Genomic DNA, 21,682 nt, shown 5'->3' on the forward strand with positions numbered 1-21,682 from the left:
TCCCTCTCTCTGGTTCTGACAACTAAATACCTCCCTCAGACATGCAAACACTGAAACACCCATACGATGAAAATACGCAACACTTTGTACAAAATCGGTTTTGAATGGTGATTGAATACAAAGTTGATGTATTAGCAGATCAACAGAAGATTCATTCAAAATGATCCAAATTTATATTTGGATTATTTGGTTTATGTAACTTATCAAAAGAAAATGACAAACATTCAAGTGCAAGATCAGAGATGGGGGCTTTTCTATTGCCGCTCAAAAAAACGACAACGAGCCGTCGGCTCATAGCTATCGATGTTAACAGCGCGAAATAAGGCAAACGTGCTAACAGAGCTAACAGTGTTTGGGGAATCGGGTATCTTTGGTTATCAGTGCAACGTGCAAAATGTCCTAAAATCACGCGCTCCGAGGCCGAAACAAAAGGCCACACAAGTCAGTAGTGCAGTGACAGTTCATTCAAAGTTTAGCACCTGAGAGTGTCAAATTTAACACATTAATTCAGATTAATAACAAACAAAAAAATTGCATGTTAAAAAATGAATTTAATGCACATAATTTACTTGCATCACTACACGCTGTAATCAGTCAGGAAGACTCACTCACATCAAGCATCCAAAAGTATGTCAGGGTTGCAGAAATGAATGTGCGTACACACACACACATACACACACACACACTCACACAGACACACTCAATAGTCTTGCTCACTGAAACGCAAATCAGTGTGTTGCTAAAGTCAAGCAAATATAGTGCGAACACACACACACACACACACACACACACACACACACACACACACACACACACACACACACACACACACACGCACGCACACACACACACACACACAACTTCAAAGGTTTACATTTAAAGAATTCAGATATTCTCACACACACATATATACACACACACACACACACACACACACACACACACACACACACACACACACACACAGACAGAGGCTTGTGCCAGTTACGTTACTCCCTCCCAACACACACACTCTGCTGGAATGTAGAGCTGAGAAATGCCAGACCATAGACAAGAGAAAGGAGGAAAAGAGGGAGTGAGATATAAAAAGGAAGCAGGAAACAAAAACAGAGAGGGAGATGAGGAGATAAGTACATGAGGAGAAGGCAGCGAAAGCAACATGTTGATTGTGTCCAGCAGAAACAGAAGAAGGGATGAGAAGAGGAGGAGAGGGAGAGACAGGGTCAGAATACAAGTTGTGTTTTTCTTCTCGGTTTCTGCTGAGTCGTCTTTTGCTTCTTCCCCTTTGACCCCGTCAGACGCTTCCTGATTGCACAGAGGACTGAGGGGGTCGGGGGTCACCACTCGAAACGGAGACAGACATGCAAACACGCGTGCAGCCAGACACATTCACATGTGACACTGTGAGTGACAGCATGCTAAGCAAACATTAAGAAGTATTGTATTAAAAAATAACGTCATGATTATTTCCCATTGTATTTGCCAACTGCTCATCGCTCTATATATATATATATATATATATATATATATATATATAGCTTATTCTCATATTCAAATGACAACATAGGAAGAAAGTGTGTACAAAGACACAAACCACAAATCAGATGTCTAAGGGAGGGACGGATACATTCTTCAAGCGGACGTAACCCAGCTCAAGATCCCAGTGACGCTCAAACAAAACAAAACTTGTGAATTTTGATGACGTTTAACTGTCTTAATGTCTTCTTACTGTATGAGCACAAGACATGTCGGTCAACTCCTCGGATGTCATAATGAATGAAAATACTATCCGTGGAAACTTAAAACACAAAGAGTTCACTTGCACTGCAACCGTCTCCAACAACACGCTGCCTTCATCAACATCCACCTGTATTGTCTGACTCTAAAGGTATATGTAGTGTCATATAAGGGATACAATATGTTACTATGGAAGCAGGAAAATAATTGTTGCAAGAAACAAAACAAAAAACATGAATTCACAGCAACAGAATAGGATTGAATTTAGGAAAGCAAAGGAAAAAACACATCTAATCCTAACACATGAATGATCCCTTGTTTATTCTAATGAGCGTTCTACATAACTCTAAAATAAAAATAAGAAAAGATCTGTTTGCGAATATGGTGACAATTTTTACATCCGCTCGTCATCACCCCCCCTCAGGCCACTGTTCATCTGTCATTCAATATTAACCATCTCTCCGTTATTACTCCTCCCTCTCATCCCTCGATTATTTTGCGCTCAACGGGTGAGTCACGCTACACCCCCCCCCATCACAAAGAGACACACACTGTGACATGAAACACATACAAACACACGCAGAGCACAATAATGCCCACAGGCAGACATAATGTTGGAGGCAGCGGTCGTAATGACCGTGAGTTTCGCCCACTCAGGCTTCAGACAACAGGCAGATTAACACTCTCTCTCTCTCTCTCTCTCTCTCTCTCTCTCTCTCTCTCTCTCTCTCTCTCTCTCTCTCTCTCTCTCTCTCCCTCTCTCTCTCTCTCTCTCTCTCTCTCTCTCTCTCTCTCTCTCTCTCTCTCTCTCTCTCTCTTCTTTCTCGGAGGATAAAGCTGGAGGATGAAGAACATAATGAAGAGGAGGAAATTAAATTTAAAAAAGGAGAGGAATGAGCGGAAGAAACACGAGAAATCCCTTGTTTTCCAAAAGACGGAGAGAAAGCCGATGTGAGAAAATAGTATCAGATTGTGTAAAAGAAAGAAGACAAGAACAACAATGGATGAAAGAGATTACACGAGGGAGAGAATGAATGGATAAAATAGCCAAGAGAGGAGAGAGAAAGGGAAATTCTGACCCTAATCAGTCACTTTGAGATGCAACATCAGGGTCAGTACAGTAGTGGGTGTAAAGAAACATTGCATCAGTCACGCTTATTTGACATTAACACATTACAGACGTCAAGCTCTCTGAACCAGCGAATAGACCGCTATATAACTATATAGATATATCTTTATAGATAGATAGATTTTAGTAGGCCAGACTAGAAATAAAAGCAGCAGAAGAAAAAGGGGGAGTGACTGCACTGTAATTCTGTTCATTCCTCACTAACTCTTCCCAAACCCACTCCTTATAAGGAAAGACATGGCTACCACAGCACTCCACACACAGACACACGCACACACACACTGAGGGAGGGAGAAAGTGGAGAGAAAATTCACACAATCACACCCTTGTAGGAAGAGAAGGAGAACTGACCCCTCCGTTTCCTTCAGTTTCAAATCTCTCTCTCTCTCTCTCGCCTCTTATTTCTTTCCACTGTAAAATGCACACTTTGTAAATGAATAAAAGAGGAAAAGTGCCATTCCTCTCTCTCTCTCTCTTCATTAAAGTTAAAGTTGTATAGGACTCCTGAGTGTAGAGAGCTCCTCCTGTATTCTCTCCTCCTTGGTTAAATCTCCTTCTTGCTCTTCCTAATCCATTCATCGCTCCCCCTCCCTCTCGTCCATCTGCCTTTTTCTCTGCCCCCCGCTATCATTCCCTGTATTTACCTTATTCCCTCCATCCCTCCCTTTCTCTTCCTCACCTATCTCTCCATCCAGACTAAATAAGCACACATGTTTGAGGACCATCTGTTACTGATGAGCATTCATGTGTGAAAAACACACACACACACACACACACACACACACACACACACACACACACACACACACACACACACACACACACACACACACTAAAGCCGCCCAACAAATAAACACACACACACTGCAAAGATAGATTTAAAAAAAAAATTACTTTTGGAGGTTTTTATTTTTTAAGTTAGGACATTTGAACTGTAAAACGTGGGGACAGTAAGTGTTGCGTATACGTGTCCGTATGAACGTGGACACACACACACACACACACACACACACATCTACAGTATGCTGATGTGAGCACACACACACACGACAAGAGAGGAATAATGAGGCATAGGTTAGTGAGCAGAGGATGGAAAGATGTGCAGACGGCAGGCAACAGAAGGAGGACAAGGTAGAGAGAGAGAGAGAGAGAGAGAGAGATAGAGAGAGAGAGAGAGAGAGAGAGAGAGAGAGAGAGAGAGAGAGAGAGAGAGAGAGAGAGAGAGAGAGAGAGATAGAGAGAGAGAGAGAGAGAGGGTTGTCACTGTGTTTTAAAGAACATTGTATCACGTATCAAAGAGAGGCTGAAAAAAAAAATAGACTTCTCAAAACTTTGCTGAGGCTGCACGCTGTCTTTTCCTGAATCATATTCTCTCAGCCAAACACATTCACACTCACATCTGCCAAGTCCATCTTCAGTCCCTCCACTATCCACTGCAGAGCAGCCAACATTCAGAGAGAAAGGCGGCAGAGTCAGGCTCTTCCTCAAAATATTTCACTAAACCAGTTGAGAGTCTGAACAACCCGCCATTGTACCCAACATCTAATGAAAGGACGGGTTCCAAAAATATATATTTTAGTCTCTAACAAGACAATAAATAACTATTTTCAACTATTCTTATTCTTCCTTTTATTCATCCTACATTTCCTAGAATTTCCCCATCCTCCCTCCCTCCTTCTTCATCCCTGACTCCTCTCTTTAAGTCGATCTATCTCTGCCATCTTTCCATCCGCCCTCCTTTTCTCCACCCATTTCTCTCCTGTCACATCAGCGTCCATCACTCCTTCCATTTCTCTACATTTTCTCTCAACGATACTCGCCCGTATCGTCAATTTATCTCTCCTCCTTTTCCTCCCTCCTCCTGGCACTCGTCCCCAGCATTCCAGTTTGATCCATCCTTCTTATCCACTTTCCTAATTTCCTCCTTCTTCCTTTCTTTGTTTAACATCTTTACATCTCAATCCTTGGTGATCCGTTGTCCTCCTCTTCTCTTTCTCTCAGGTCTATGCTGGTACAGGGGATGCCAGGCGAAGCATTTTTTGCAGCCAGCTGGCACAGAAACTCGAGCTGGTAACAGCTTTTTTCTTTCTGTACAGTAAATGGGAATCTCACAGAGGAAATATTTGGCATCATCCATTTCTATTAGATTCAAACTAATCTGAACCCATGAGGACAAGCTCAACACCAGCTTGGAGTAATGGAATTAGAAAAGCTAAATTCTTCATTTTCAAATCCAGGTGTAATAACGTTAAGTGGTGAGTGGTGATTATAACTGTTTTACCCGGTCAGTACACGAACCGGTCCGAGGTGTATTTATAGTTATGTGTTGTAGTGCCATTTGTCTTTAATTTAGGACTGTAGTTGACAGTTTATTTAGTGTGCTCTTACAAAAACAAGTCCATAAATGTCTCTGTGTTGGGATTTTAATTGAACTGGTCCCAGATGGTTTCAATCAGAGTTCTGGTGGCACCATTCGATTATTAAACGTTAACCCGAAGTCCTGATTTACTGCCGTGTTCATAAAGCGGAAAATACACTCTAGTGCCAGTCCGTGTCTCCGTCTCTCTGACTTTGTCGCTCTCAGAGAAGAAAGAGGGGAAAAGGGGCAGAAAAATGGACCGCTGCAAATAAGGAGGAACGAGAGAGGAATCATTCCGTCTCCGTCATCCCACTCTCGACCTGAAGGTTTGGGTTAACCTCCTCTCTCTCTCTCTCTCTCTCTCACACACACACACACACACACACACACACACACACACACACACACACACACACACACACACACACACACTGAGAGAAACAGCTGGCAAACCACCAGACCTTTTGCCGAAAATAAAACACCTCTGGGCTGAAGACGAATGTTGTTTTGACATTTTGAAAAATAATCTGTAAACAAATAGTCCTTCACCAATATGATATTGTGATTTTACTGAACCTGACGAACTGAAGACAGTCTCATTGAGGTTTCATGAATTATCATAGAGGAAGAGGAGACATGTTTTCTCCCTCCACTGCAGACGCACACAAACCCCGTACCTTTATTCCAGCACCTTGAGGCTAAATTATTAAAACAGTGCAGCAGTAAAAAGTACAACAGCCGCTGGCTGCTGCACTTTCTCAGACACACACACACATGCACAACTTCTGACATCACACCACTGCCACTTCCACTTCCATCAAAATCGCACAAATTGTTGCAAGATTACTAAAAACACACACTCTTGATACAAAATATCGACGTTAGCAGCAGTCCTACGCGATACATGCACAGAAACAAGCATGCGTGTCTGTCTCCATGTCGTGCACGTTTGTCCACATGCAAATACAAAAAAACACAATTATGACCATGCAGGCGACTGTGCCTCCAGAAAACACACACACACACACACACACACACACACACACACACACACACACACACACACACACACACTCATGTATGCAAAAAGCCCAATTGTCCTGACACACACGTAAGCAAGCCTGCCAAAAAACACGCAAGGGCACAGATTCCCTCCTGGTACAGTACTCACTCTCTCTCTCTCTCTCTCTCTCTCTCTCTCTCTCTCTCTCTCACAAACAAACAGCAAAAGCATTATGTCTAAATTAACGCATACACGCTGCATAAACACACACTTGTGTACAGTCTCAAACACACCTGAAACATATATGAGACCGCTGACGAAACCTAAACCTCACACAATCCTCTTTTTCAAACATATGCACCCTCTCTCTCTCTCTCTCTCTCTCTCTCTCTCTCTCTCTCTCTCTCTCTCTCTCTCTCTCTCTCTCTCTCTCTCTCTCTCTCTCTCTCTCTCTCTCTCTCTCTCTCACACACACACACACACTCCCACAGTCACACATGCCGGTTATGACGTCGGATGGCTCGCCTGGAGTACAGTAGATGATAGATTGCATCTAGCAGGCCCAGAAACGGACAGACAGAGTGCTTATTGTTCAGCTGGTACGATTCAGTGCTGAGGACGAACCGTGCCGAACAGTCTGTTCAAAAACATTATCTTGGAAAAGCACATTAATTAAGGTGCTCAATATGCATATCGTTTTACATCGTTTTGTGATCATTTCATTTCGATTTCAGACATAAAATAACAGCATTAGCAAAGTTTAATTTTAGCTTTAAGACATGGATCTATTTTAAGCAGACTATGGTAACAGTGATGCCGAGTTGAACTCTGGATGTCACGGTTACAATCATGAATGCTAATTGCTGCTTGCCTTCTGCTTGAGCGTATATATGTTTATTAAATGCAATCCGACCACTGTTTGGAGTGCACAGGGTCGAGGAGAAAAGAGACAAAAAGAAACTAACTCACGGAGAAGAAACGAGGGGTAGAAAAAAGTAAAGTTTTCCTTTAGCATTCCAGACATTCCTTCATCTTTTTCTTTTTTTCCTCTGTGCTTCTCTTTCTTTCTGCACGAAACATTGTACTTACCTGCTGTGATCAAAGAGGTGGAACGAATTGGGTGAACACACACACACACACACACACACACACACACACACACACACACACACACACACACACACACACAAACAACTGAAACCGAAGGCAGTGCACTAAGGAGGCAGACAACAGTGACCGGGGCTAAACAGAGCAGGCGTCCGTGTTCAGATCAATTGATTTATTAGACCAGCGTGTGTCTGTTCTGCTGAAGTGAGTCCTGTGGCAAAAAAAAACGCTCCACAGGCCCAGATGGAGAGCGAGGAGAGGGAAGAGAAGGACAGGGGGGGGGGGGGGGGGGGGAGGGGCATGGTAGAGAGGGGAGTCGGGGAAAGTGGGAGTGAAGTGGTGAGACGGAGAGAAAGGGATGGAGAGTGTAGTGACAACGAGTAGACGCTGTGGGCAGCGAGACAAGAGAAAGCAACTGGCGGTGTCAAGGGAGAGATTGATAATTTAGAGCAGAAAGAGCCTCCCATCTAATCTAGATCTCATTTAGATCTCATCTCATTTGTTCTCCATATTTCTGCAGTATCCACGGTTGAAAAGTATTTTACTTAAAACCATATAAGAGACAAAAAAGCAGCAAATCCAGCGATTTCTTTGTCCTGGAACCAGCAAATGTTTGCCATTATTGTTAAATAAATTACTTAAATTAATAAATGATCATATGGTGTATTGTAATACACCATTACATAATAATCACACCAAACTACAAGAAACTAGATTATTAAACCATAATTTATTGGATCTGCCGAACAAGTGCAAACATGAGATTTGGAATGTCGGTTATTCTGGATTTGAATCTATGGTGACACATAGTAAAAAATATGAGATTAAAAGAGTTAAACAGAGGGAGTGAAGACAGAAGTACAGGAAGAGATGAAGAACGAGGCGGGCGGAAAGCGAAGGTGAAGTTAGTGGGCCAAGGCGTGAAGAAGTAGGTGAACAAGTGAGGAAGCGTGGAGGAAAGGAGGAAGGACGGAGGCTGCAAACGAGATGTGCATTCCTCAGTAGGGGCGTGACCCAGCGGTGCATGCATGTGTGTGTGTGTGTGTGTGTGTGGATGCGCACATATCCCAAAATTACTGGGAGGTAACTTAATTTGATTTCCAACACGGAGATAATGGCGAAGATAGAGAGAGGAGGGGAGGCGGGGGGAGGGAGGGAGGGAGGGAAGTGAGAGCTGACTCACCGTGTGATGACAGAAATAGAAGAAGGGAATGAGGAATGAGTAAGAGGAGAGAAAGAGCGAGAGAAAGAGAGAGAGAGAGAGAGAGAGAGAGAGAGAGAGAGAGAGAGAGAGAGAGAGAGAGAAAGGAGCAAGGGGACAAAGAAAAGCCAGAGACGAGAGACTGAAGAGAAAGTGGCGGGATAATGAGATCAGAAAATGAAAAGGATGCCTTGGGTTAAAAGGGTGTGATTAGTCTGGGGGAGAGGAGGGGAATGGAAGTGGGAGGGATCAAGAGAGAAAGAGAGAGAGAGAGAGAGAGAGAGAGAGAGAGAGAGAGAGAGAGCACATCTTTGCCAACATAAGAGATCAGAAAATATTCTTACATGTCTCGACATAACAGCACACAGGCACACATACTCAAACAGGAGTGTGTGTGTGTGTGTGTGTGTGTGTGTGTGTGTGTGTGTGTGTGTGTGTGTGTGTGTGTGTGTGTGAAGGCAACTGAGGATGTTTCTAGTGGCAGGAGGCCACGTATCATCTGTTCCTTTGTTCTCCCCGACTCGGCATCCCTTTGGATTAGTGCGCACACACACAAGACACACACTTAACTCTGAGATTTATGGGTGCACCACACACACACACACACACACACTCACACACACACAGGTAAACTGCACGCGTTCACACACACACACACACACACACACACACACACACACACACACACACACACACACACACACACACACAGTAGATTTTCTTGGAGAGTGATTTAAAGCTGGTGATGTAATGTCACCACCTGAAGTGTGTTCCCACATACAAATGCTTCCAACGTTAAATTTATCTTGGGAGTCTCGGGTGCAACATCAAAGGCCCCGAATAATTTCAGTTTCCCCATTAACGACCGAAATGTAGCGAAGAACCGAGCACTTCCTGCCCTGGTTTAGAAGATGACAGCGTGTGAAATGAGTCACTGTGAGGCAGGGGGGTGTGAATGTGTGCAAAATTAAGTCTTGTATAATATTACAGCCTCCTGCCAGACTAGCTGTGTCTCCGTCTCCTCCAGATGGCTTCTGAACCAACAGACAGCTGGGAGTCCCCGACCAGGTGGCCCCGCTTCATCCGTTTACCCGTCTTCAAGGCCGCCTCGCCGCCCGGGAGACAAATCCACCAGAACAGTCCATAAAAATGATCGGGACACGCTCCCCTTTGTGCCAGTTACCGTTCCTGACAAAACTGAGCAGGAAAAGCTATATCACAGATGGATAACCTAAAGCAAAAACTAAAATCCACAGGGCTCGGGCTAAACGCTACACGGATTTCTTAAACTTTTCAAGGTCCTCGATTAGCAGCGATGACAATGAAATGAAACCCAACCCTGGTCATATATATATTATTTCTGATATATTGATCCTTCCATCCATTTGTTACTGGGTTTTGACTCTGAGCAACGAGCAAAAGCAGCAGTTCATAAGATTCTGTCCCACAGAAACACACACACGTAGTTGCACACACGCACACACACATGGACACTTCTTTCCTACCTGTGTTTCCTCCTGCACCACTCTGTACTGTTCCTTCCACACGGACATCTTTGTGGCTTCGTCCTTCCTCAGCGCCCTCTCTTTCTTCAGCTCTGGACTCCAAAACGTCTTAATGGAGTTCATAGAGGAGCTCAACTTGGACTCTTTAGCCTCCAGCTGAAAGAAATGAGCATCAAACGTTGTAACTCTGCTTTAACACACGTTTATTTGAATCGATTAGTTGATTACAGCTCAACTTGCCTACTGGTATTGATTCAATTCATTGGCTTTTACTTTTTCCTTGTGTATAACATAAATGGATGTCTTCAGAAGTGTGTGTGTGTGTGTGTGTGTGTGTGTGTGTGTGTGTGTGTGTGTGTGTGTATCCTTACTTCTCTGCGTAGCAGTTCGTTCTCTCGCAGCACTTCTCTTAACTGTGTCTGCAGGTCTGACATCGCCCCATCTCTCACCTGGTGTAACACACACAAACACATACAGTAGAAGTATGTTCTAACATTTTGTCTATTTGCAGCTTGTCACTATGATGAGCTGGTGATAGCAGATCCCAGAACAGCAAAACTGAAGCGAACTACTCCCCCCGAAAGCCACCGCTGGTGCTGCAAAATCTAAAAAAATATATAAGAAATCAAATACAGAATTCAAGGCTCACATATTGTTTGTGAAGCACTTTAAGACTATTGGTTAAAACGTCAAATGCACAAGCAAATAGTTATTTTCATAAAGCACAAACCTAACTACAGTATTAATGAGAAATGCTCTCCATGCAGATGTTTAATTCATCCTGACATCAGAACAGCAGTGTACCCGAAGAATTATAAATAACTTGGATGAATTTTTAAACAATAAACAGACTCTGCTTTGGTTTTGAGAAACTCATTTTAGGTATTTAGCTGACGCTTGTGCTCAGAGCGTCTCTCAGTTCTGAGAGTGAAAAGGTAAAATTTAATTATCGAACATTACAAATAAGAGAGTAACGCTTTGGATTATTAGCATCCTCACAATTAATGCAACACACATTACATGAATGTGACATGAGGAGAGGAAAGCTAGCAAAGGAAATAAGAGTAAAGTAGAGATGAAGAAATAATGAGAATTAGGTGGAGGCGGGAGGTATGGGAGAGGAAGGAAGGAGGAAGGTTAGAAGAGCTCTCAGGTTATGACTAATGGTGCAGAGAGAGTAGGAGGGCAGACCTTAGTCTATTTACACATACTGTATACCCACACAGCTCTTATATTATTTAGCTGAGCCGTGACTTAAGAAGAAAATATTAACCCTTATAACAGCCTTGAATCATTAAGTGCCACTACTACTGCATCATGCAGGAGGATAGTTGTGTCACAAAACATTTTGCCTAAAGTGTAATTGATTTTATCTTTTAAGGTTTCTTCAGTGTTCGCTCCAATGTGAGACAAACATTATGTACACCCTAAATCAATTTGATCCACGCTTTCCTTATCGGCCGATTCTAAAGTTAATTTCAGCTCAACTATTTTGGATCACGTGCGGGACTAGTTCTAGGTCGCAACACGCTTCAAGATTGCGTCAATAAAAGAAGAAAACCTTGCCTCACCTGTCTCATGGAATGAGGCACAGTAGCCGCCTGTTGAAGCTGGTTTTGCAGCTCCCCCCCAAATGCTATGGCATCGCTGGGCATCACACCGCCTCCAGTGTTTATATTAGGGCTGCTCCCCATGATGGCCGCCCTGACCCCGTAGGGGATCCTGGCCCCGGCCCTGCCCAGGGTCATGGTGCTTTTGGGCAGCGAGGGGTTCAGCCCGCTGCTCAGGCTCCCGATGCCGATCGCGTCGTCGACGGTGTCACAGAAGTACATGGGACCGGCCGTAGCGTAGGCGGCGTTCAGAGACTGGATGTTCTCCATGGACAGGGTTTTACAGGAGCCGGTGAGTCCGCCGGTGGAGCTGCTGCTGCTGTTTCGCCTGTGTCCGAGGCGCGGGGAGCGTGGAAGGCGCGGGGAGCGACCGGGGCTCCCGGACACCGACCCGTTGCCGTTGGACCCAACGCCGTCCAGCTTTGAGACAGAACGGGAGCTACCGTACATGGTAAGAGAATACGGTGTGTATACTGTGGAGACAAAAAAGTGCCCACTTCAAATGAAGAAGTCAAGCGGATCAAAAATACATTCTTAAAAGTACGCAGAAACTCAAAAAATGTAAGATGGATGTCCCAAAAAAATCTTCTACTGTAGTCCTTTTTGACTTGAAATATCCTGATGCAGTGTTGACGGTGATAAAGGAAGGCCTTTCCAAAAACCTCACTGGAATCAATGTGCTTTGTCAGACAGCAGGAATCAATAGGGCATCCCTTTAGATAAAGGCAGCAAGTGAATCCACGAGGCCTGGGATGAAGGGATCGCCTAAAAAGAAAGGAAGACAGAGACAAAGACTTAGTCATCAGGGAGAGAAAGATATTCTGCACTTCAGGAACAAAGCAGTACACTTGATTTTTTACCAGGTTCTGGTTTTGGTTTGGTCTACGGTTGAGACTTGTTACATCTCTTTGTGCACAGTATTTACTTGCAATGCAAACAGGAGGTTGAATAAACAACTTACTGGTCAAAATGCCAGTATGTTCAATGTTACTGATGTACTGTGCATATCATGTGGCATTGACATTTCTACGGTATGAGTTGGGAAAGAATTAGGCTCTAAAACCAAACTGTTCATCCTCTGGGGAACACAAATGTTTGTACCAAAATGTGTGCCAATCCATCCTTCATGTGTTTCACTAGATAAGATCAACTTTGGACCAATGTCCGACCTCTCCTATAATTCATTATCCCTCATCAAAGATGCCCAGAAACTCCTTTTCCTGCCACCACACTGACATGCACACACATACACAGTTGCTGAGACGCTCAGTCCACCGACTACAGTCAAAGAAATGTTTGTCTTGTTCCAGAAACTCTGCTACAGGCTCAAGCATCAGTTCATGTGATCACACGGCCCGTTTTGTCTCTCCACCACACACAACACCTTCTTCTTAGGACCACACGATACCTCATCAGTTACCGTCCTGCAGCCGTAGCATCCAATCAGCTGATCTAACATTCATAAATAATTCATTATTTTTAGTTTTGTCTCATGTACTGAAATACAATGATCCTTTTCTTATTCATCAAGTCAATTGAATCTTGTTAGCAATTTTGTTTTGCAATAATAATGTGGGAAGAAAAAAAAAGTATCCGTCCTATTCCTGTTAATCGTATGAGTCACACTGGATGGACATTTTAAGGGGCTAAATCATCAATTGGAGGGAGAGTAGATGCCAAAATGTAAACTGCTGCATTTCAAATAAAGCAAAAACACCATGAAATTATATTTTGTCATGCGTTTAGAGCCTGGTATTAGTGTGTGTGTGTGTGTTGGATGACATAAATAATGTAAATATTAAAACGGATTAAGTCAATCAGGTCAAAGAAACCTTGTAATTAACACAGCTGTGAAAATAATGAAAATAAACATTCCTATCCCTCACTTATGAAGTCAACTTTAAAAGGTGCAAATCTGTAATATTTTACGGTCTTGGCAAAAACATGAACACAATTCATGAGCACTGGCTCTCACGTGTTGCTGATAAATGCCTCAGAGGCTGCTGAGAATCCAAGCTGTCTGTTTTGCGAATGCTGATCTTCCAGGCCCCCTGAAGTACCCACCACACGCTATGCACAACGTTGTCTGCGAGAACAACAGTGCAGCATTTGCAGTTTCAGACTCTCAGTTGTCAGCAAAGAATTTAGAAATGAACAATATGTTAAATATGCAACCTTGAGTGTCACCCCTGGAGTGGGTTACTGTATAAAAGAAAGTACATTTACTGTTTAAAATGGATGCCCAGCTGGTCAACAGTCATCATTCAGTCATTTGGGGTATCCTTGGAGACAGTGATGTCATCCACAGGTCAGTGGACACATGATCCATGTGACACACAATCTGATCCACACTCTCCCCTTACAAGAACAACGTAAAGTGAACTAAACCGCTTTAGAATTAGTCAGCACACACAAGAATGAAGACGTCTGGAGCTTCAGTTTAACATTAACAGTCTAGGCTAATTTCCAAGTATTCATTTATTAACACAGATGATAGAATTAGCTTAGTTTTAACATGAAGACATTTAAACTAGCTCTGTGCTCGTACAGTATGGCGGACATCCTACACATTTCTTGCTGAGTAGGTTGTCTGGAATAATTTTCCCTCAACAAGTGGCCTCTTGCAAATTGCTAACTACAATGCATTTCATTTCAAGTATGATTAACTGTGCAGCCCTTAGGTCGACCCCGGTTTGAAACTCCCAGCACCCGCTGCTCTGGGTCCCGACCCAGGCCTTTTAACGGCCCTACAGTAGTTTATCTTTCCAACTGATGTTCTGCTCGACACAGATCTTTGCCCAGGGAGATACTGACAACCAGTCAGTTACAGCTGCATGCGCACACACACACACACACACACACACACACACACACACACACACACACACACACACACACACACACACACACACACACACACACACACACGCAAAGAGGTACCATCTGCTGTGTCTCCCCTAAGGCCAAAAACACACACCTGGAAAGAAACAGGCCAGGACCCTGCCTCTAGCACACACACACACCTACACACATGTATTTACAGTATATGCACGTATACACACACACAAAGTCACACAGAGCAAAACTGTGCACATGTGCAGATCTACACAATCAGGCAAAATAGATACAGATAAACCACTCCACATGCAAACAGACACAAATGAACACACATGCACATCAGCTCAGTGGCTGTGAGTGATCACAAACATCACACACATCTAATGCCTCATTTGAGGCCAATATGAGTAAGTGTGTGTGTGTGTGTGTGTGTGTGTGTGTGTGTGTGTGTGTGTGTGTGTGTGTGTGTGTGTGTGTTTCAGGGCTATTCCCTCCTCCTCCCCTCTGGACCTGCTGACCTGCACATAATGTATATGCTCATGTCCCAATTCTCCCTATAATGCAAAACAAAACAAGCACAGTATGTCTCAGCCTGTATTTAGCCATTTTACTGAACACACATCTTATTTAGCAACAACCTTGGCACTTGCTCATAAATGTTAGTGTTAGTGGTTGAGAGCCTTGCTCAAAGGCATCTCTGCTTGGTTGTAGAAAAGAACCATCACTTCCCCTGCTCATATTTAATCAATCAGTTTAGCAACAACATTGCTTTAGTCTGGAAGAGGAACAGGACAATAAATACACATCCATCCACTTCTGGAACTGCTGCTCTTGTTTGGGGTCACGGGGAGCTGGAGCATTTCCCAGCATGCATTGGGCAAGGCTACTGCACACCCTGGACAGATCACAAATCTATCACACGGCTAAACATACACACACACATATTTTTGTTTTTATTGGCTCGAGGGCGTCACGGAAACAGCATCATACACCATGTTGTGTTTTCTACAGTTCAAGTCGAAGGGTCACATGAATAAACCACCAGTGTGCCCCACAGACTTCTTCGTGGGGGGTTTAAAAACTCTGAGAGGGCTCGGGGGCTCGGGATGGTAAACAACATTGAGATTAAAATAATAATAATAATAACCTCAAGCTTCAAAACTCACATGAACCCACCAGACTTCTCGATACCAGAATACCCTTATAAATACCCTGCCGCACACCTATGACGCAGTTGGCATCATGAGACGGAGAACACACGAGCATGTGACGGTCCAAGACCCATCTGTCAAACAGGCTCACCATCCGTCTTGCCCTTTCACACAAATGTGAAAAAGCAACGTGGTGCTGCCGTAACAAACATCTGTTACACAGTACCACACTGAGAGTTCATGACGATTCATTTGGCGCCTTGAAAACAGGAGTTTGATGAAGAAAATAAATCTTCACTTCAAATAAAGGTCCACTTACTAACTTCTTCCAGAGCTTTCAAACCCACCTCACAGTCGTCATCAGCACATGGAGTTTGCTGCATTTGAAAGCCCTGCAAGTGGTTGATTTTTCTTTTTGTCAAATTCAAGATTAAGTTTGCTTTGCAATGTTATTTGATGTGAGACTGAGCATAGGATGTCCAGGTTAAATATGCAGTAGGGACCATATTAAAAGCTACAACAGATGTTTATTTTCATTATGGATTAATCTACAGATTATTTTCTTAATTATTATTTTCATTAAAAAAATGACCATGGCAAATAACCCGAAACCTAGCTGTTTGGTTAATATTATAGAGGATAAAGAAAAACTGAAAATATTAACGTTTGAAAGGTTGGACCAAGTACAATGTAGCTATTTCTGCTTTAAAAAAGTTTTCACGATGAATAATTTATCTGACAATCTAACTGACTCATCATTTCAGCTCTAATCAGATCAATATCCAGAGAAAAACAGGCCCTGGAGTGAATTTGGGAACCACAATACCCTCATCCCCTTCATGTCCACAGGAAACAGCGCGCACAACGCCCTGCGCTTCATCCTCCGCCTCCCCGTACTGTTACCAACAGCCGTTCTGCACGCCTCGTCTTCCCTCCACACACTCCTCACATACACAATTGTATTGTATGTTATTTTAGGCCCCACGAAAAAAAAATCCCAGAATATCACGCGAGGATACCGAGAAAGTCTCCGTGGTTGAATGCCACGTACTGCGCTTGTACTCGTGTGGATAATCAGTGTGTGCCAGCACAGCGGAGACTTTGTCCGGACATGGCTACAGATAGAGAGGCAACTCAAAACTTGACATGGGTACATTTTAAGTTAATAAGGCGGACTTGTTAGCAAACAGATGCCTATTAGCACATCAATTTATTTATCCCGTCGCTCTTTATCCCCCTTTACCTCTCCCTCATGCTTTCACTTCCTCTCTCTTTCTCCATCAGCATTCCTGAAGGTGTTGAGCATGCTCTATTTATGTGACAACCACACATCCAATCTGTCACACCGCACAATGCAACACACAAATACACGTGCACACCTATACTTAGCCGGGCCGGTGTTTCAGCACTAGAGCCGAATTCTACAAAGTTCTCGCCTCAGAAAAAAAAAACGCATTACGCTCAATTCCTTAATGTTATTATTCTCCGTTCCTCTCGGTTTCTGTCAGGCTCGCTGTGATATGATGTGGCCGGAGAGGACTCGCTGGTGCTGTCTGGGGGTAACACGCATCTCGACAGGGCAGCTGAAGGGGAGAGACGAACTCGCTTTGCACATAATCTGTCTGAAGATGTAAGGGGGATGACCCGCCGCTTTTCTTAACCTTCACAGCTGCTTTGTCGTGACGACAGTCACATTAACTCTCCGGGAAATAGGAAATTGTGTATTGTATGTGATTAAAATGTATGTGATGTGTTGTTTCTGCAAAACCATGATGCAATTTGAATAGTCAAAGAAGTTGTGTGCACATCTCTAGTGACAATTTCCATGTTAAATCAAAAACAACGTAATGCATTTCTTATATTATATAAATATACAAATATTCGCGAGAAAATAAGAATTGGCTGACACAGAAACAAAACCGGAGCGGGAAAGAAATCTGCTAGAATACAAATTACATGACAGAAATCACGAGGAGAACCAAATACCGAAATGACTCATGCAGGCACTGAAGATGCATGGAAACCTTTAGTGCAATATTTGCATTATTTTTGTACAATCCCTCCAATACACGTCTCATAGTGTTTTGTTCTTCCCCGTTCTGTCATCTAGGATCTTCTCTCGCTAGGAATTATTTAGCACTGACGCGTAGTACATAGATTATGCATCGTTGCCGTTTGTACATGTAATTAGTGGTTTGGCTTGGTTCCGCATGCAGACACAATATATTGATGACGAATCATTGTGACGATTTAGTGCTGATTTAAACATATTTATCCAAGTGATTTCCACAGGTGTGTAGAATAATAAACACAGTTGGTACTTGTGACTGTGCTACTTGTAACTTCCCTCTGTGCCACCAGGTCCTATCAGCGACGAGACCCGTAATATGGTTCAGACACTGGCAAGCACAGCGCCGATAAGGGACGGATAGCATCGGCTACAGTCTATTGTGCGCCACAGGAAATGAACCCGAGATGCAGGCTGGGCAAACAAAAAACACGCACACAATCATACACACCATGACTCACATAGAAACACAGAATGGACGCACATCCATGTACTCAAACACAGCAAACATACTTATCTAATCGTGGCTGCTGCCTACAGAGCAAATGTGGAAAACGCACCGTTGAGACTCGATAATTAACAGAAAGGCAGGGAAGCACAAAAGTAATTCAGGAGTGTGTGTGTCGTAGTTAATGGAAGAGAGGAGTGAAACATCCCTCAGGCTCATCCTGTAAAAGGAATGTGCTGTTACAGTCCGGCCAGGTTAAATAAGGATGAAGTGAGTAGCGGAGGTGAGCCAAACACCCCGTAAAGAGTCTGTCTGTCTATAAATAATTAAACATCAAACAAGGCAGTTAGAGATAATGGTTTTCAAAGTAAAAGTGAATTCTGGGAAGAGGTTTGAAGGAGCTACAGGCGTCTGTCGGGTTAAGATGTACCTTTGATGTGGAGCCTGGAGACACGCGGGGGTCCATCAGGCTGTACACACAAAGGCATCACAAGTTCAGAACTACAGGGCCAGGTAACGCTTTAGTTCAGAACATGATATTTAAAGCAAACTCTAAAACAAAAGAAGATTAAAACATCCAGTGTTATAGAGGAGGGTTGACCCACAGGCAGACTGCGGTGTGCAGACATGTCCAGTGTTTACAGCAATCCGAGTGGAAGGAAGCGGCTCAGTTCCCCGACTCGGTGCTCCCAGAGGAGGGGCGGCGCAAAGAAACAGAGCCGTGGGCGGAACACGGAGGAAATCACGGCGTCCCCTCCTCAACCCCCCCCCCCCCCCATTGCAAAACACACGCAGCAGATTTCATCCACGCGATCATATCCATGCGATCCATGTTTTTGCTCAGATTGATTCGGTTTGCACAGATAACGTCGCTATCCGGTGTCAGTCTCGTGAGCTTCGCGTGCATCTGGTCTGGACGTGGCTGCTGACAGTCCTGTGCAACTATGTCAGCATTAAAAAACACTCTCTCCACACACACACACACACACACACACACACACACACACACACACACACACACACACACACGATTTTAGAGAAGTGCACATAGTTTGTTCCTTGAAACGAGCTCAGAACGAAAACAACCGGTCGGGAGAACTTGAGTGGAAACTGTTAGAAACATCACAACACAACTACAAGTCCCTGTGGGAACATTGTAGCAAAGAGATTAACATTGACTAACACACACTTCAGCTCCCTGCGGGGACATTAGCACCATCACAAGGAGATGAACCCACTATAAAGGGATGTCACTACACTGGCGCTGTACAAAAAAAAAAAAGAATATTATAGGATTATGATAGCAATTGTGTGGATTTTGAGGATAAACTGCACGGCTGTCAGCAGCACTTCTGCAGCCTGAAACACAGCGTGCAGACTGATGATCGCGTTGAGAGGCACAGAGACGAGACATGGTGTTATTAGCTTATTATTCCGGGTGGGAGTCCCTTGTTGTACAATTGGTTTATTGAGCGAAACAGGAGGCATCACATTTTAATCATGATCGCGAGCGGTCCTTGTACGCTACAAACGTGACTGCGACGAGCCGCACACAACACACAGACGACACACACAGCATGTGAGGTTGACCCGAGAAGTGGCCAACATGCTTACAACACACACACACACACACACACACACACACACACACACACACACACACACACACACACACACACACACACACACACACACACACACACACACACACGTAGGCCTGTGTAAAAATACATGCATGTGCACACGCGCACACTCAGGCTGCCAGCTAACTTCCAGTACTCACTGCGGTGTTTACGTTACTGCCCCTCGGTTGTGAAATAAGCTCTGTGTTAAAGGAAAAGGCCAGTCACATATCTCCTCTTCAGTTATTCTGCTTCTGTCAAACCTCAAGGTGACGCTTCGTAACGTAACGGACGGTCGGTGAAGCGAGGGTGCAGCGCTGTTTCTTCTCGGGCTCGTCTTCCCTGTCTTCGTGTCTGTCTTCCTGTCTCCTGTCTCCTGTCTCCTGTCTCCTAGTCTTTCCCTCCTTCCCGTCTTTTTTTGCCAGCTCTGCCACTGGCGGCTTCCCCACTGCTCGGGCGCTCCCGTGACGTCACGACGGTGGAGCGCGCGCCCCCGAGACGTATACCCTCCTCCTTCTCCTCCGTCTCGTCTCTCCCTATGGTCTCTCCCGGACCATCTGTGTCGCCTGCATGCTAATCCGTAATTATCCATAAAGTGACAATTGAACGAGATGTACGTTTTATTTTTTAAATCAAAATGTTCCTATTTATACCATATTTTCCACATTTTGCCATATCTTATATCAAAAGCCCTTTTTGTCATACCCTGTAAAACAATATGTTAGCATCTCATGTGGATAACTGATGACGGCATGTAACAGTTCAGGTAAATGAGTAATTAGCTTGCTAAAGTAGGGGAAGTATTCATTTCATATACTTATTAATAAAAGTAGTAAGACACTGTAAAAAATACTTTATCGCAAATAAAAGTCCAGCATTGAAAATGTTACTAAAGTAATAGTATGTATTATTTACAAAATGTAGGCTACCTTGAGTTCTAAAAGTAAAATTACTCAATGGCAAATTATGCCTTTATGACTGTTATTCTATATTTGATTATTAGATTAGTCTTACTAATGGATTAATGTGTACGCAGCAATTTAGTGTAGTTGGTTGAGGTGGAGCGGATTTATTACTATTATGATACAATTTTGGCTAATCTATAATGATGCACAACATTCCAAAAGATCACTGAATGCTACGAAATGGCTGTTACATAAACAGTAAAAAGTACAATACTTCCCTCTGTGGTGAAGAAGAAGTATAGAGTGGGATGAGATGGAAAATACTATGCTATTAGTACCTCTTAACTGTATTGGAGAGTGTTGTTATTCTGTTAACTTGGCTGTGAGATTGCTGCCAGAAGGAGATGATGACCAGAGATACATTCAGTCCAGTGATAGCGAGCTGAGTGGGTCAGTAGAAGATTTATATGGTTCAATAAAACAGCTCTCAAGTGTAGAATGTATTTTTAACCACAAACCTGCATTACACTCAGTATGTTTGATTTGTAGTAACGTTAAATTCATTATTAAATCAGTTATACTTATTTATTTAAGTTCCTCACGCTTACAGAAGACGCCGCTCATCATTTTTATTGTGATGATGCTTATAAGTTGTTTCTGTGTCCATTTATTCATGTTCAAACGTCTGACTCAGTGTTTGATGATTGAATGACCTACATACAGTATCTGTCTAGAACATGTAGCATATTTCATATAGCTGGTCCCCCTGGGCTCCCAGGTCTCTCTCACACTCAACTCCACATCATCTTATAGAAATCTTTCCAACTAGACAAGAGACACACACACACACACACACACACACACACACACACACAGTGTCCCAGTTCCCAGGGCGCCAGTCAGTCAGACAGCTGAGCTGAGGTATAAATAGTCTGCTGGCTAAAGTTCCCCTTGAGAGAAGAACTCCAGTAGTGGTGGACCAGCGCTGCCTTCTGAAAC

The 21,682-nt window shown here is 43.5% G+C and overlaps 1 protein-coding gene across 10 annotated transcripts in view; it reads right to left on the reverse strand.

Annotated features, from left to right (window-relative positions):
* LOC137888054 (ELKS/Rab6-interacting/CAST family member 1-like) overlaps window positions 1-20,244 on the reverse strand; it is a 113,213-nt gene extending 92,969 nt beyond the window's left edge. For all 10 annotated transcript variants that reach the window (XR_011105098.1, XR_011105097.1, XR_011105096.1 and 7 more), the window contains exons 1-4: window positions 19,940-20,244; window positions 11,613-12,416; window positions 10,413-10,490; window positions 10,042-10,197 (exon numbers count right to left, since the gene is read on the reverse strand). Coding sequence is in view for 7 of the 10 variants with exons in the window: in XM_068731340.1 (XP_068587441.1) it covers window positions 10,042-10,197; window positions 10,413-10,490; window positions 11,613-12,101 (723 nt within the window). In the remaining 3 variants the exon portion in view is untranslated. The remainder of the gene's footprint in view (window positions 1-10,041; window positions 10,198-10,412; window positions 10,491-11,612; window positions 12,417-19,939) is intronic.
* Between the last annotated feature and the right edge of the window lie 1,438 nt (window positions 20,245-21,682).

This window comes from Cebidichthys violaceus, unplaced genomic scaffold (assembly GCF_023349555.1).
Source record: "Cebidichthys violaceus isolate CVI_PGR_0920_01 unplaced genomic scaffold, fCebVio1.0.p SCAF_51, whole genome shotgun sequence".
Taxonomy (NCBI): Eukaryota; Metazoa; Chordata; class Actinopteri; order Perciformes; family Stichaeidae; genus Cebidichthys; species Cebidichthys violaceus.